This window comes from Fistularia commersonii, chromosome 22 (assembly GCF_037954325.1).
Source record: "Fistularia commersonii isolate RoL2024-O1a breed Wild chromosome 22, RoL_Fcom_v1.0, whole genome shotgun sequence".
Classification (NCBI taxonomy): Eukaryota; Metazoa; Chordata; class Actinopteri; order Syngnathiformes; family Fistulariidae; genus Fistularia; species Fistularia commersonii.
The window spans coordinates 2,868,133-2,885,056 of record NC_141305.1 but is presented as its reverse complement, the minus strand read 5'-3'; the positions used below and the strand labels follow the sequence as shown (position 1 = coordinate 2,885,056).

Sequence of the window (16,924 nt, the reverse complement as noted above, 5' to 3'; positions counted from 1 at the left end):
AAAACTGAGCAGGGAAAGGGTCTGCACAACATTTACTACTAACTTGGTAGAGCAGGTGCCAATCAAACGGCAGTAGCCAATCAGAAGGCTTTGCAAAAGTAATGTGTTAAGCGTTCAGGTGGTGGAGTCGCCCTCGGCAAGGGCACTGGTTCAGGACCAAGTTCACACTAGGTATGCTTACTTGGTTCATACGTGTCCTAGAGCAAGATACTTCCCGAGTCAACGGTCACCGCATGATGATGTTTACGTTTTGTACGCGCCCCACTTTCTTGAAACCGTGGACGTGACAATGTGTCAGCATTGTAAAAACACAGGCCGGACAATTACCTTATAAAAGCAGTCCATTTTCCACTTAAATTCGAAGCCACGCAGACTCAGCCAAGACCGAAAATTAGACAGTACGTAAGCGTTTATTGGCAGGAGGTCATGAGTTCCAGTCATTCAGTTTACCATGCGAGCACAGCTTGTTTGGATGGGATAATATGAACATTGTGGTAATTTCATAGAGTTTAATTTGAAGAGATTAACAGTCAATGGTGCAATTACCTCTGGGAAATCAATTAACGCATGGTTATTGGTTTTCAGCACCTTTCAGACTGAAAGTTGACGATTTTGGGAAGCTGTTGCACCAACAGGTCTACTTCAACTTTGTGACAACTTTTGGTCATAAGAGACAAAATGTGCACTTGTGCCCAGAGGGTGAACTATTCATAGATGTAGTTAGGACGCAGCGGTCAGAGGTGGCTGACGTAGCGTCCTTCAGGTGGTATGCAGTGAGATCGTCGCACGAGAACTCGAATAGCAGGAATGACAACACGCAAGTTGTCACTTCTTGGCTTACGCTCTTGTTTTTCCTCAGATTAGGCTTAAACTGAAGAAGAAACTCAAGAAGTTCTGATAGCTCTTATAGTCACCATTGTCAATGTGAAGGTACCTCTTTCTTCTTCTTTGGGCTGTTCCCTTCAGGGATCACCACAGCGAATCAAGTACCTCTATGTAGCCCTGCTCTCGGTATCCTCTTCTCTCACGCCAGCTAACTTCACCAGCTAACTTCAAGCCCTCTTTGACTCCATCCATAAATCTTCCACTACTGACCGTTAACATTTACTGCCACTTTCCACTCTGGCTGACCAGATGTTGCAAATGTCTTGACGCCTGAGAAAACCAAAGATGACAAAGAGGAAGCAAGGAACTCTATTGCAATCAAGGTAATGGACAGGGGGAGGACACAGGAGACTGATTGATAAGTGAGACATAAGTAATCACAGCACCACAGAAGAATGAAATGCAACTGCTAATACCTAAAAAAACAAACAACAACCTACAGTCTGATGCTTTTGAAAAGAAACCGCGGTGCTAACTTCATGTAGTCGTCCAGAGCCGGGGTTTGGAACGAAACGTCCGATTATTTAAAGTTAGGTCAACAGTCCAGACAATCCTGGATACTTATGTCCTGTCATTTTCTTAATAGGCTGCTGGAGTAAATCCTTCGGCGCAGCCCTTCATTGCCGTCCAAGGCGACAGCCCCCTCTTATCAGGCTTACGTTTAGAAGGCTCTTCCACTTTAATTATTTCTGTCTGTGTCCTTGTAGTTTTTCTTGGAGCCTTTGGAAATGAGTGGCTATAAATTCTTAAGGAGAAGGGAGTCGCCGTGCCAAGCTGCTGATCTGTAGCCATACCTCATCTTTAGGTCTGTCAGCTGGCCTCCCGGATGGAGATGAAGGAGGTCATTGTGCTGGTGGACTTCCGTCTTCTGCCTGTCACCGTTTTCTACCTTAAGATGACTGGTATTTGTTAAAAGAGATGTAAATAAATACGAGGACGGCACAGTGGCGCCGTGGTTAGTATTTCAAGAAGGTCCCTCGTTGGGTACCGAGGTGGGGCCTTTCTGTCTTGAGTGTCCATGTTCTCCCCTTGCCTGGGTAGTGTTCCTCCCAAAGTCCCAAAACATGCAGGAGCTTTATTAGTTGTCCATGTTCTCCCCTTGTCTGGCTGGTGTTCCTCACAAAGTCCCAAAACATGCAGGAGGTTCATAAGAGACCCTAAAATATCCTGATGTGACAATGAGAGGGCGAGCAGCTGTATGTCTCCATGTGGCCAGTGATCGACTGGCAACCAGTCCCGTGGGAGTTGTCTCGCCGTCCATCAAGTAAAGTGGTGACCACCAGACTAGGCGTAAGTGGTCATCTGGATACGCCAGGCTGATTGTTGTGAACGGGCTGGTCATACCACAAGGGGATTTGAAATTGTCTTCTTGACCATGTTAGTCTATGGTTCAGTCCCATTGTGAAGGAGGTTTTTGGACCTTGGGCCGGTTGATGAGCCCGTCCCTGGCAGAAAAAGCGCTGTGCTCTCTAGCTGATGAATAAATGCCTGCCTCTGAAATCCTACTGGAACGTCTTCCCAGCACAAGGAAGGCTGTTAACGGCAGGAGATTGATGTCCAACGACGTTGGAAATGCGTCTTAATCAGTTGCACATGTGCTATGCTCTTGCATCCAAGTATTCCAGGACGGCTACCGGCGCACTCTGCTGCATCGTGGAGTCACGCGAGGCCAGGCATGTTGACTTCGGCTAACCGTTTTCACTGCACAGGAATGTAAACAGTGAAATGTGCAGAAGAAAGAACTTTATGGTGACTTCTAGATCAGGAATAAAAGTATACTTTACACTTCTTCTCCTTTCAGCTTTATTTAACATACCTTATTTACTTGCTTTATTGCACCTGCTGCTGGCAGCAAAAGGAAATTGCAGCAAAGAGTGTAAAAGCAATAGGAACTGTGTGCATACCGTATTTTGAGGACAGTAAGGTGCAATATCAGTGAACATGTATATTATCATACACAAGGCACACCGCGTTATAAGGCCCATGATAAAACATACGGTCCATAAAACAAAACAAAACCGTCAGTTTAGTCGAACATTTTTCATCTCCTTCATCTCGCTCTGTTCCCTCAGAAACTCTATTTGTTCTTTTTTACTCGGCACACTTCATCTGTTTCCTTCCTCCACTTCCGCACTATTGATTCATTCATGTTGAATTCTTTGGCGGCTGCTGCATTCACATCATCTACTGCCTGACTGATAAGCATATCTCTTGACAAGTGCCATTTTTGGTGGTCCTCATATACAAATGTACAGGAATATTCTTTTGAAGCACAGTATGCACCGCTATTATGAAAAAAATGGTGGAGGTAAGCGAACTACCTACTGTTAAAGTTACACTAAAACATTTTGAAAGCTGTTTGAGCGCAGTGTACCCCATAAAATTGGTTGGAGGTCAGTAAGCACAGCAAGAAGGCGCACGGACAATTGTTGAGAAAATTGAAGAATTTTAAGTGCGCCTTATAGTGCGAAAAATACGGTACATACATATTTTACATTTGTACATTAATATGGATTCAAATGCCAAACCGCAACCCGAAGCTCTGAGGAGGCCAAACAAGTTTACACAAGGTACTTTTTTTCCCCCCTCAATAGAATAAAATCGCCATCTGCTTCCAGTAACATCCTTTTGTCGGACGGTATGCGTGAAGAGACCACAGTGAGACCGAAGTGATGAAGACATCGGTCGAAGCGAGACAGTAAATGCTTCTATTTGGGCGCAGCGAGTGTTGAGGTTCTTGGCCTTATAAGGAACAAAGAGAGAGAGAAAATGCCCCCCAACGTCTCCACGACGGACTGTCGCCTTCCATTCCTGCCATTGCGGCTTAAACACAATTTTCCGGTGGAAGCCCTCGGGTAGAACCTCACTCAGGTCCTTGCAGTGGATCTTCGTTCAATGGTTTCCACGAAAACAGGTGGAGGAGACACATCTGGAGGGCTTGTTGACTTGTCGGGTGCCGTGGAGATCGGGTCGATGTCAATATTTAGAAATACAGAAACATCTTGACATACGAATTTAATTTGTCCATCACCAAGTTATTATTGTTAAATTTCGTCCATGCCCCCTGGTCTTGTGACGTATTTGAAAATAATAAAAATGTACTTTAGAAAAAAAAATAGACGAGTTTTATGAAATGTATTTTTCATTTGGTGCTCTATCCCTTAACTTACTAGCTACGCACTTAATGCTACAATGTGTTGCTAAATGTAAAGTGCATACTTTGCTACACTTTATTGATAAACATCATTTTTAATAACCCGACTCTGACACATTATTAGGTTTTTCAGAACAACAGAGATAATAGCTAAGATGGGGCCAACATGTTGTGGTTCTTGCGGGTGGAATTTTTGTCAAGATATTGCCAACCACACACACAAATTTTGGCTTTGCCTTAAACTAAATTTATTTTGGAAAGAGGTTTTTGGCGCCCTCAAACTGCATTGTAAGGAGCAACCCCTATGGGTATGCCATACCCATGGCTACCCAGGAGATTTACCATTTGTGAGCAATACAGCCCGATGAGATCGGGAAAAAATAAACGGATGGCTGCACTTGACTTGCTAACTGTTTACTGTAGCTTGCTTTTGCTAATTCTAGTATTCTGTAGCTGAGTAGTATGAAGGATCCCTGGGATCAGCGGCGCCCCCTACCATGAGGCACCGTCACTGCGTGCCTCACTTAATGTCTCTTCGCAGTCTCTTTATGATTACAAAAAATGTTACAGTCGGTGACAAAAAACATTATACACATCAGTTACAACTATGGAAATTTAGTTCATATATTAAAAGTGATTTTTTTATATAGTTGCATCCACAGAGACAGCAATACAGTCTCACTGCTTAGCGTGCTAGCACAGTTAGCATACCATTGTGAAATCCATAGTGGGTGCAACTAGTTGCTGTGTCACCGCACGTCTCTTCTTCATATTTTTGAAAAAAAAAAAAAAAAAGTCGAAGTTAAGTGGAAAATAACTTTATAATACAAATCACTGAATAAATATAACCACTTATTTTTTCATTTTACATTTTTTTTCTTCCCATGATGACAGGTGAGGCCCGGCCTCCCCTGCCTCTACTGACTGCATGTCACTGGTGTATGGACAGAAAAGATGAAACTATATGACATATTACTCACAGCATTAAAAGGTATAACTATCAGGTGGTTAAAACTGTATCCCCTTACATATAATATGGATCCAAAAAGTATGGGGCATAAACCAGATGGAGCAAATTACATTATTAAGACGTCAGAAGCCTATTTTTACTAAATGATAGGCACCTGTCATGTCTTTACGAATACAATAAGTTTGTATTTAAGGAGTTTTGGACTGGCACCGGACATAAGCATCATATCCTTTTACATTACCCATGTGGAGTGTTTTTTTTTTTCAATTTTTTTTTTTTTTTTAAATAATTTTTTCACCTCCCCCCCTTTTTTTTTCCTCACCCCCGATATTTCTGTTACTATTTCATGTCACGTCATGATCACGTCATCTCATTATATGTGTTATATGTACCTGCTATATCGATGTAGAGAAAAACTGAATACAATTTTTTTTAAAAAATGAACATCCAAGCAAAATAATTTATCGCTCATGCATGTTTATATGTGTGTGTGTGTGTTTTCGTCTCTTCAGGAACCCTCCCAGGTCAGTGCGACTTTGAGAGCGGGGTGTGTGGTTACATGCAGGAGCGGAGCGAAGACAAAGCCGACTGGCTGCGAGTCAGAGGACACACCCCCACTTCCTACACGGGACCCCGGGGCGACCACACCACTGGGGTGGGTGAGTCACTTCCTCGTCCGTGGTTCTGTTCCTTCTTTGTCCGACGTCCCGCGTCCGTCCTTGTGCTGAAGCTCGTAACTGTAAAGGGGGTGACGGTGACCCCTTAAAGCAGTGTTTCCCAACCTTTTTTGAGCCCCGGCACATATTTTACATTAGAAAAATCACACGGCACACCAGCAAATAAATATGTCAAAAACCTTTTTTTAACGGATTAGAATGAAACCGGAGTCTCAATTTACTTAGTGTGAAATCTAATATATCTAATATCTAAATTTCCTACTGATGTGCAACTTTTCCAGAACACTTTTTTCAGTGTCCGAAGACATGCCATCAATATGTCTGGAAATGGTATTATTTGTTAGAACTCTGGCTATTTCTTTATCAACGCCAAAGCCGAGCTTTTCTTCTACAATGATTTTGCCGGCAGGTAGTGTTAATGTTTTGCTGTTTGGATGTAGAGACGAGCTCAGCAACTTTGCAGCAGCTTTCACTGCTTTCTCACTCGTCTTGGTAGTTTTCAACAACGCTGCCTGTTTGTTTACGAAGATACAAGTACTTTTTATTTCAAAAATGTATCACGCAAAGCGTCAGTAATCACTCTGATACACAGATGCGCGGGTTAATTCACTACCCGTTACCATCGAATGGTCACGCTGCCCACATAGACATAGGAAGACACATTATTTGCATTGGATAAATAATTTTCGGACCAATCGGGTGAAAGTGGGAATTTTTCCACGGCACACTAATGTGCCCAACAGTTGTTGGGAAACACTGCCTTAAAGGTCCGGCTGATGTTTCACAACACACACCGGGATTTAACGCTACAATGGATCTCCGTTCCACAAATCCAGGCGTCTTCTCTCTCCATGGAGAAACCCGTTACTCTGCAAAGACGCTGCTCTTCCAGGTCCTGGAAAGACAAAAAAAAAAAAAAACAAGCACTTTATTTCCAAATGTTCCTCTCTGAATCAACACGGTCCTACTGTTATGGCTCCGATAGCGCGGAAAGAATTTCCCCCACTTGATTTGATCTGCTGAGTCAGAACCTCGGCAAGAAAACACAATCCTAAGCTACGGTTCGCCTAGTGGAGCCTCCACCTTCTGTCTGGTTTGAATGGTGCTAAAGGAATTCATTCTATTACTACTCTTATTATTTTCCTCTTGGTTCCTCCCAGAGTCCAAAAAAAAAGGTTCATCGGAGACCCTGAATTGAGTGACCAACTGAATGGCTGGATGTCAAAGTTAGCTTTATTCTGGACATACAATCCCATGGTAACAATAATAATAATAATAGTAATAATAATAATAGAGGAGGCACGGTGGCGCATTGGTTAGCACTTTTTTGGACCTTTGCAAATTCTCCTTATGTCTACGTGGGATTCCTCCCCAATCCAAAAACATGGAGGTTAATTGGAATAAAATTGGGAAAATTGCCCCGAATGATTGAGGGAATGGTTGTTTGTCTGTATATGTGGCCCTGCGGTTGACTGGTGACCAGTCCAGGGTTGGAGATCGCAGAGATGAAGATGTTGATGTTCTCTTTGGGAGCGACCAGGATGGATAGGATCAGGAATGAGTCCATCAGAGGGACAACACATGTTAGATGTTTTGGAGAGAAGGTCAGAGAAGCCAGACTGAGATGGTTCGGTCAAAGAGAGGATATGAAGGTAGTTGGTGTGAGAGAGGAAGATCCAGAGAATAGGGTTAGATGAAGAAGGTTGATTGAGAAGGTTGCTGTTGCGACCCCTGAAGGGAAAAGCCCAAAGGAGAAGAAGTCCTTTGGATAGCCATCACGTTGCATGACTTCAAGAGATGTCTCCACAACATATTCTGGCCTGTTTTTTTTCTCATGTCTTACAAAAGTGTTGTAGCAAAATGCGCAAAAATTCAGCAAGCTGGTATTAATTCCAGCTTGATCCCTTTCGACCAAAACAAGCAACTGAAATTGTGACGTGGACATTGTAACGACATGTTGCTGTGAAACAATATCTGCACCAAAATGTTGCTTCAACCAAATCTATATGAATAAAAATGCAGAAATGGTACAAATCCAACATTTTAGTGGCCAACTATCCAGACTGAGATGGTTGGATCGTGTCAAGAGGAGGGAGAGTGAATATATCAGTAGACGGATGTCTGAATTGGAGGTCTAGAGGAAGACCAAGGAGAAGATTCATGGACATAGTGAGAGAGGATATGAGAGAAGTTGGTGTGAGACAGGAGGAAACAGAGAATAGGGTTAGATGGAGGAGGTGGATTTGCTGGGGTGTTCTCTGAAGGGAAAAGCCCAAAGGAAAATACAAATTTGTCACGGGGTGCAGGACTTGTATGACTGAGACAAAGTGCTGGCTGAGATGCTGAGTGCTGACTACTCAGAAGATTTGGGTAGAAGGTTGCTGAAGGTGGAGCTGCCAGGTAGGAGATCTAGTGGAAGGCCAAAGAGAAGATTCATGGACATAGTGAGAGAGGATATGAGAGAAGTTGGTGTGAGACAGGAGGAAACAGAGAATAGGGTTAGATGGAGGAGGTGGATTTGCTGGGGTGTTCCCTGAAGGGAAAAGCCCAAAGGAAAATACAAATTTGTCACGGGGTGCAGGACTTGTATGACCAAGACAAAGTCCTGACTGAGATGCTGAGTGCTGACTTCTCAGAAGGTTTGGGTAAAGGTTGCTGAAGGTGGAGCTGCCAGGCAGGAGATCTAGTGGAAGGCCAAGGAGAAGATTCATGGACGTAGTTAGAGAGGATATGAAGTAAGTTGGTGTGAGAGAGCAGGATACAGAGAATAGGGTTAGTCCAAAGGAAAAGAGGAAGAGTGCAAATAAGTAGTAAAGTGCACTGTTTCATTTTTTTGTGTGTGTAGTTTAGTGCAAAGGTCAGTAATTCGTACCATAATGGTTGATGGTGCAAAAGCAGCATGACCGTTTTCTCAGTGCAAAGTAGCAGTAGTGCAAAAAAAGAAAGAAAAAGGATTGGTAAAGAGTGGGGAAGAGTTCGACATCCAGGGAGTCGCCCCAGGATCTTGGGATGGGATTGGGATAGTGGGAAAAATAGCTATTTTTGCTGATTTTCTCCTTTGTTGGTTTGACATCAATATCATGTCGTCCAGCCACATTTAAACAAGCCTACATTCTTCAAGATCTTTACAACACTTGAAAACCTAGTAGCTAAAAATGAACAGTTCCATGTAAAAGGTAAATTCCTGGACATTTTCATCACGTCTGCAAAACGTTTCTCCAGATGTTCCAACCTCCTCCGAGCCGGCCAGCAGATGTTACGTGTCCTTCAGCACAATTTGAATCTTTTATCTCCAGAGGTCATTCTCTGGGAAAAAAGGACTTTTGTGTTGAACGAGTGCGTATGTATGAAAAGCTGTCAATCCAAAGCCAAGATGCGATCTGACGTACGCCAAAATCCTCCAGCTCTTTCCAATAACTCTTGCTCACTATCTTTATCTAGTGCTCATGTTTTTCTAATCAGGTGTACAATGATGGACTTCCCACCCCCTGTCTCCCCGCCAGCCTTTATCTAAACTAAACAAATCCCCTGCACATTGCAACAACTGGTCTGAGACCAGAGAAGATACAGCAGAGGAGGATCGGTGTCCTCCGAGTCACCCTGGCGTTTATTTGTCATAGTTTTGACACCACTAGGGTTGTTCTTTTTGCTGCCTGTGTTTTGCCTTGTTTTTGCAGCCGCTGTGTCACTCACGGCTGGTTCTTTGTCTGCCGCCAGGATACTTCATGTACATCGAGGCGTCACACATGCGTCCAGGCCACAAGGCCCGGCTGCTGACCTCCGACCTGCGGGGCTCCTCGGCCTCCCAGTGTTTAACCTTCTACTACCACATGTATGGGTCAGGCTGCGGCATACTGAGCGTGCTCCTACGCCAGGGTAGCAGGGAGCAGGACCTGCTGCTATGGAGACGGCGCGGCGAGCAGAGCATTGGCTGGATGAGGGCGATGGTGGATTATAATTGCGACGAGCGACACCAGGTCAGTGGGGGGCAAACGGCATTAAACTATCTTCTCGGCTCACATATGTAGTCTCTTTTTTTTTTAAGGTAGGCTGCAAAAATCTGGGATCCTGGACGAGGGGGTGATCTAATGGAAGTTAAGCCTTGGATTCTATAATATATCCCTTATTAATCTCTGTGGGGAAAGTCGTTCTCTGCAAGCAGTGTGGTTTGGGTCCACCTCCACATCCTCAGCAAGGCCCCGGAAGATACACGGGAGTACCCTCAACCAGTCTGCATGTGCTCTGTGGACTTGGAGAAACCTTGGGAAGTCCTTTGGGAGATGATCCAGGAGCTCCCTGTATGGACCACCTCCACACCCTCAGCAGGGTACTTGAAGGTACACGGGAGTTCCCTCAACCAGTCCACATGTGCTTTGTGGACTCGGAGAAACCTTGGGAAGTCCTTTGGGAGATGATCCAGGAGCTCCCTGTATGGACCACCTCCACACCCTCAGCAGGGTACTGGAAGGTACACGGGAGTTCCCTCAACCAATCCACATGTGCTTTGTGGACTTTTAGAGGCCTTGGAAAGCCTTTTGGGGGATGGTCCGGGAACTCCCTGTATGATTGGTGTCATAGTTTGGTCTGAATTGCCAGCGGTGAATCAGGATACTTTGGGAAAGGGTTGAATTCCGCCAGGTCAGAGTTCATTCAGTTCACAGCCCATTATGAAGTGGCCAGGATGAGAATCAGCATAATCCAAGGCCAGAAAAAGGTAGAGTGTCTGCTTCGGGGGGAAATCCTACCCCGAGTGGAGGAGCTCAACTATCTCTTGGTCTTGTTCAGGAATGAGGGGAGAATGGAGGAGATTGACCAGCGGATCGGTGCAGTGTCAGCTGCGACGTAGACTCTGCATTGGTCCGTCATGGTGAAGAAGGATTTCAATTTACCAGTCGATCTACTTTCCCATCATCACCTATGATTACGAGTCGTGGGTAGTGACCGAAAGATCAGGGAAACATGCTGCCAAAATAAGTTTCCTCCACGGGACATCCGGGCTCTCCCTTGGCGATAGGGTGAGAAGGTCAGCGTAGAACCGCCACTGTTCTGCCATTAAGGGTGGCCCAAGCATCTAACTAGGATGCCTCTGAGATGCCTCCCAGGTGAGGTGATCCCAGGGGTCTCCTCTAGGTGAGAACACTCCGGGGAAGACCCAGGACACTCTGAAGGTACTGTGCCTCTCATAAGGTCTGAGAACATATCAGGATTCCCCCAGAAGAGCTGGACCAAGCGGGAAGCCTGGGACCATCTCCTGAGGCTGCTGCCCCTGCAAGCCAACCCTGGGGATGGATGGTCTTCTAGCACTGCTTGCTGTCAAGTAATTTTCATGTATTTAAAAGGCAGCGGACAATCACAAGGCGGAGGCAACCTGATTATTTAGTATTGGTAACCTATGGAGCAACCATTGTAAGGCTTGTGTGATAAAAGCTCAGGCAAGGAAACAACCCAAAGCTTCTTGCAGAGCTTCAATGTTCTTGTTTGCTTTCATATGCACTGACACAACTTGTTTTCCTGGCAGATCGTATTTGAAGCCATTCGAGGCCCGTCACTGCGCAGCGACATCGCCATCGACGACGTACATTTTAAAAGGGGTCCTTGCGAAGGTCAGTCAGATGTGTAGCTGTCCTCGCCCCGTGATGCTGAAAGTGTGTGTTAGCTCAACGTAAGCGGCCTTCTTTCTGTTTTGGTCCCTCACAGATCCCGCCGACTCTGCCCCTTACTCGGGCTCCTCAGAGTACTTCAACGAAATTGAGATTTGAATCGGACAGGAGGAGTTTTGTTCCTTTCGATATGAGAGCTTCTTAGAGCGCCGCTTGGCGACTCCTCCCGAGTGCGATCAGTCCCGTAAGACGATTCACGGAGCCGCGAAGAAGTGCCGCTTGAAAACCTCCGGCATCTGCCGTGGCTTCCTCTTCGCCACCCCTCACCGAAATGCGTCAGGAGAGCGGCCAAACCCGTGATGTCGACCATTCGATGACGCCCGACGCCATTTTAACCATTTCGCAGACGAGTATCTCTTTCGTGTTTTATTGCCAGTAGTAGTAGGAGCATGTTATCTAGTGCGGCCAAATCTAAGAAGGGAATCACCGATTCCAGCGCCCATCTTGTATATACATGCAGTAGTGTGCGATTTCGAGTCATTTTTATGATCCTGGATTTTATCGTTAGTTTACCACTTCTTTTTCCTTCTAAATATTACAACTTCGTCTTTTATTTCTGTAAATATTTGTACACTTCCGACGCCAGAGAGGAGTTAGCGCACAGGTTCTCCGGAGGCGGTACGATCGTGAAGCAGATCGAGGAAACATTTGAAGAAACTTCATGTAAATTATGAGGTTATGGGAGGATCAGGTTACATTCTCTGGAACAAAAATCAGCTGATTGGTTGATCGAGTCAACGCGGCGTCTCTGTGTACAGACTTAAGTTTATAAATTCCAGCATGGGTGCAAAACATGCCGCGCCTCATCCCCCTCAGGGGAAACTCTGCTAGTGTAAATAAGCCGGTTATCTCTCGGTCACTTCACGTTGACAAAGGATTCAAGTCCAGCTCCAGCCTCGAGACGAAAGCACGATTCCGGCAACTTCCCGCGTCGCACTTGCGCTAGAAAACTCGCAGTGCCCTTGAGAAGAGTGCCGAATCAGCTCTAATGTAAATGTACAGTTTCTTTTCTTAACTTTATTAAACAGGTGAACTTTGTTCATTTTCTTTTGTCGTTAGACTTTGATTTTGGACTGAATGTATGTGATCCAGTGTCAGAAAGTCAACCTTCATTTCACCTTCACAAAACTAAAATGTTGAGAACCATATTCACCGTTGGCTGCAGAGAACATTTTACGTAAGGAGCCACCTCTAAATCTATCTAACAAGTGACTGCAAGATCTTCTATCCAGTCTGAAGGTTTCAGACATGCAGAGCCATGATTGAAAAGTCAAGATCGAATAAACTCAAAAGTCCATGCCCTGACTACAACCAAGCGCCTCTTAATCTGGACTTATCTATGTGCAAAATTGCTCTGACTATTTCTGATCGACTTAAAATGTATCCAAACTAAGTTCAACACTTATTGAACTTCCCTGGAACCCCACGTTTGACACCAGTGTGCCTGGTTTCGTATTATACACTCTGTTGTTGATGTTGTTGCGGTTCCCTTTTGACATCCAGTTGTATTACATTGTTACTACAAGAGTACAATTTTTTTATATATTTTTTTTCTACATTTCCAATAAAGTTTTGGGAAAACCGGTGCGACGCTCTGCTTCGGTATTCACTCACAGACGAAGAATGTAAAATTTAATTGATCTATCCGAGGGATGACGAGGCTGCGGACCAGAGTGACTGCAGGGGGCGGAGCAAGGAGGGGGCGGAGTCTATCGATATTGCAAATCGGAATAGCTGGACCAGGTCAGATGATTGATCTTGGACTTCAGCGCCGATATACCGTCCAAGATTAAACCCAGACTCTGAACCTGAGAGGAGGAAAAGGATAGAGTACCGTCATTTCTGGACTATTGGGCGCACCTGAGTATAAGCCTCACTGGCTAAAATAATTAGATATATGTGTACAGCGTACCCCCAATTTTTTGCGGGAGTTACGTTCCAAGACCCACCGCGAAAAGTAAATTCCCGCAAAGTAGAGATGTGGTAATTTTGATATTAGCCCTCAACGAACCTCACTCAACCCTTTACGCACCTCCAGCAAACTGTTATCAACCTACCATCGACTGTATTACGTACAGGCTAAAGGCGCAGGCTTTACTTACGTTTTTTTTCTTCACAAACATCATTTTAGGCCAGGGGTGTCAAACTCGTGTTCATACGGCCTAATTTGATGTCTAAGAGGGCTGGACCGGTAAAATAATTTCCTAGAGGTAACACGTAGCCCAAATAAAAAGGTAAATTATAAAAATCTTTCTATGGAATGAACTGTTCCTCTACAAAAATACATGACGAATTAATACTAAAAAGGAGTAAAATAAAAGAATTGATGAACTCACACCTAAAAATATTGTTGAGTTAAAAGAGAACATCTTGTCACTGTGAGAAAATTTGCCACTAGAATTTATTAGAAAATTGAGTAGTAGAATGTATAAGAGGACGTATAACGTTTACAAGGCTAATGGCGGCTATTCTGGTTATTAAATCAATCTTTTTCATTTCATTTTTTTTATGCTATCATTTTGGTGTTTTTTTTTAATAGAAATAAGAAAAGAAAAGATCATTTTAGCAATGTCACTAGATTTTTTTTTTTCTTAAAAAAATAATTTTGTTTTCAAATTTTGAAGCAAAAAATACATTGTAAAGTCACTTTTTAATTTTTTCCTCGCTGTTTTTTTTTTTTTTAAACCCACTGTATAAAACCCCCAGATGCATTTGAGAAAAAGGTTCGCACTAACACAAAGATTTGATTTCAGACAGGGGCCACAAAACATTGTCCTGAGGGCCGCGAGTCTGAGACCCCTGTTCGAGGCAGTTGCTGCCTCTGCTTTTTTTAATGAATGAAAATGCTTTTATAAACTGCCACGGCCCCGTCGATCAGGTTACAGCAGTGGACAAAGTGAACCATGTCGTCAATGCCACAAAAGCCTTGCAAAATATGGACCATCGCCCATATTCAGCATCTCCCTGAGGTCCTCTTCTATCATCAGATCCGAATGGCGCTCTATTTAGCCATTAAGCCTCGCTACAAATCCACGAAGTAGCGAGGGTGCGAAAACCGAACCGTGAAGTAGCAAGGTTCCACTGTGCATATACAGGCTGTACTCGTCTATAAGCCGCAAGTGTGCACGTTGTAACATCAGATATTTATGCAGAAAGATGTTACACAGAAACATTTACGCAGACGAGGCTAAATGTTTTGGCGTCTTGAAGCTCGTTATCCCCCCAAAAATCCATGAATTAGTCGCAATGTTGCTAAAGCTGCAGCGCTCAGAGCGTGTGAAAAAGTAACGGCTTATAGTCCAGAAATTAATTAATATTTATTGTAATATTTATTAATATCTTATTAATAAAAAATATTAATATTTTATTAATATTTATTAATTGTAAATGTTCTGCTGACAGGAAGAACTTCACTTTTGTCTGGTTTACCGTGAAAACGTCTCAGACAGGGGTCGGCAACCCATGCGGCTCTTTCATCTTTAAAATAAATTATAAAAAATATAAAAAATAAATGATAGATATTTAATTGAAGTGTATTTCATTTGTGTTAATTCCTTTTTTTAACCTTTACTTCAATTAAATAAAATTATATTTATTCTTTTTCGACGCTCAAAGTAACGTCACACTGGCGGAAGCCGGTATACCCGCCAGCCGGTAAAGTCCCGATTTGCAGATGCTGTGCGCAGAAGTTCAGGAGCAGAAGTCTCATAAACCAGGTAGAATAAATATTTATGAAGATATTTTGCAAATATTTATTTTCTATTGTTTACCGACACAGTGATTTTTTCCCGATTTATTTTTAAAATTCAGGTCAAGGCTCCGCTACATGCTCTGAAAGCCTAAAGCTCAAAATGAGTTCATTACATAAATAAAATTTAATTTTCTCCGTAATACTTTGTGAATTTAAGAAGCAACACACTACACACTTGTTTATACAAAATGTAAAGGTAATAAAAAGCAATATATACAGTGGTACCTTTATTTTAGACGTCAAAAAATAATTGCGGCTCCCAGTGTTTTCTTTTCCGAGGAAACCGGCTCCAAATGGCTATTTGGGTGTTACGGGTTGCCGACCCCTGGTCTAAGGAAAACCATCATTGGACCAAAAAGTGGAGGAATGGAATTGGATTTGGTGGAGATATAGAACCGGGTGTCATCAGCGTAACGACAAAAGTACATTTATATTTACAGAATATGCAACCGTGAGAGTACATGTTCATCTCGGCCAACTGACCGTGTTTTTGGGCTGTTGGAGGCCCTAAATCGTGCTGACATGGGAATGGATGTATGTTTCCTTACCGTTTGGGTGAACTCTGCCCGTCGCCCAATGACGGCTTGGGTTTCCACCGCCCGATTAAAAAAAAATCGGCTTTTGAATGAACGGCTGAATGAATGAATGATCAAGGTTTTAGTCAAAAAAATCATTTCATCCCAGTAATAGAGGATCTAAATCCGGCCTGGATACGGAGGGTTTGGGTTTGGCCTGTCTTTTTCTAGAGCTTTCATTTGTATGCCGTTATTTATCCATCTCTGAATCCATCTGACCCGTTTATTAGTCAGATCACGCCTCCACGTCCTCCTTCCCCTTCCTCCATCCTCTACCTGCATCGCCAGGAAATCCCTTCATCCAGTTCTTTATCTATTTGATCCTCTGGAATCTCTGAATCCTTCCTGCTCTTCAAATTCTTCTTCCATTGTTTATGTGAGCATCCCGTTGAAAAAAAAAAAAAAAGCAGAAGAAACTTTTAGAGAACCTGGTTTAATAACTGATACCAGAATTCGCCATGTGCTAATTTTTTCCCAACTCCTCATGCAAAAGTCTGACGTGATGAGCGACCAATCGATGTGATTGTTCACAACTCCAATCGGATCTACATCTGATTCTCAAACGCGCTTGTTCCTCTGAGGAACCCTTTGTTTCTTGTGAATCTTCTCGCAGGATCATTGACGCAAAGTTGACCGCACGATCCCCAGCCGCTATCTGACATGTCCGCACCCAACAGGTACCACTCATTGTTCAGCAGCGCCCCAGCTCCTAATGTGCTAGCTAAAGGTGCTAATATCTCTTTGACAATAATTGTGATTTCGAATTATCAACTCACAAGGGCAGAGAAATTTAGTTTGGACACCTTTCTTGAATCCCGGGTCTGATCTGTCTTGGTTGCTACTGACCTCCGCATCTGCTGTTCCATTGTCTTTTCGGCACACCTGCGTTGATGCCCCTGCCGGTCTTTAATGGGTATGAATCGCCGAAAGCAACCTCACCTTCCCTTCACCTTCGCTCGACCCTGTGTCCTCATACGGGGACATTTTCAGTTTTCTATACTGTATGCTGTAGAATGACAGGTTCTTTGCAGGTTCTCTCATTCTCGCTCACTCCACATACCTGTTCTCACTCACCTGAGGCTGATTACCGTCAATCAGGGCCGGAATAAAGACCAGAACCTGAGACTAATCCAGATGCTTTGGTCACCTGGTGTCAGTATTCCAGTATTTTTCGGATTTTCATAGTCCTGGTCTCTTTACCTATGGATTTGGATCCTTCCTCCTGTTTTTTTTTTCAGACTCAGTAGCTTTG

At 43.7% G+C, this 16,924-nt stretch overlaps 1 protein-coding gene across 2 annotated transcripts in view; it reads left to right on the top strand.

The window, feature by feature from the left end:
* The window catches only part of mamdc2a (MAM domain containing 2a), a 45,288-nt gene extending 32,904 nt beyond the window's left edge, over nucleotides 1-12,384 (top strand). Inside the window, exons 11-14 of one of the 2 annotated variants that reach the window (XM_086169622.1) lie at nucleotides 5,522-5,668; nucleotides 9,404-9,663; nucleotides 11,205-11,289; nucleotides 11,384-12,384. In XM_086169622.1, coding sequence (XP_086025748.1) covers nucleotides 5,522-5,668; nucleotides 9,404-9,663; nucleotides 11,205-11,289; nucleotides 11,384-11,445 — 554 coding nt within the window. In that variant the 3' untranslated portion in view covers nucleotides 11,446-12,384. Of the gene's footprint in view, nucleotides 1-5,521; nucleotides 5,669-9,403; nucleotides 9,664-11,204; nucleotides 11,290-11,383 lie in introns of those variants that run through there. The other variant, XM_086169623.1, reaches the window with a different exon arrangement.
* Nucleotides 12,385-16,924: the final 4,540 nt, after the last annotated feature.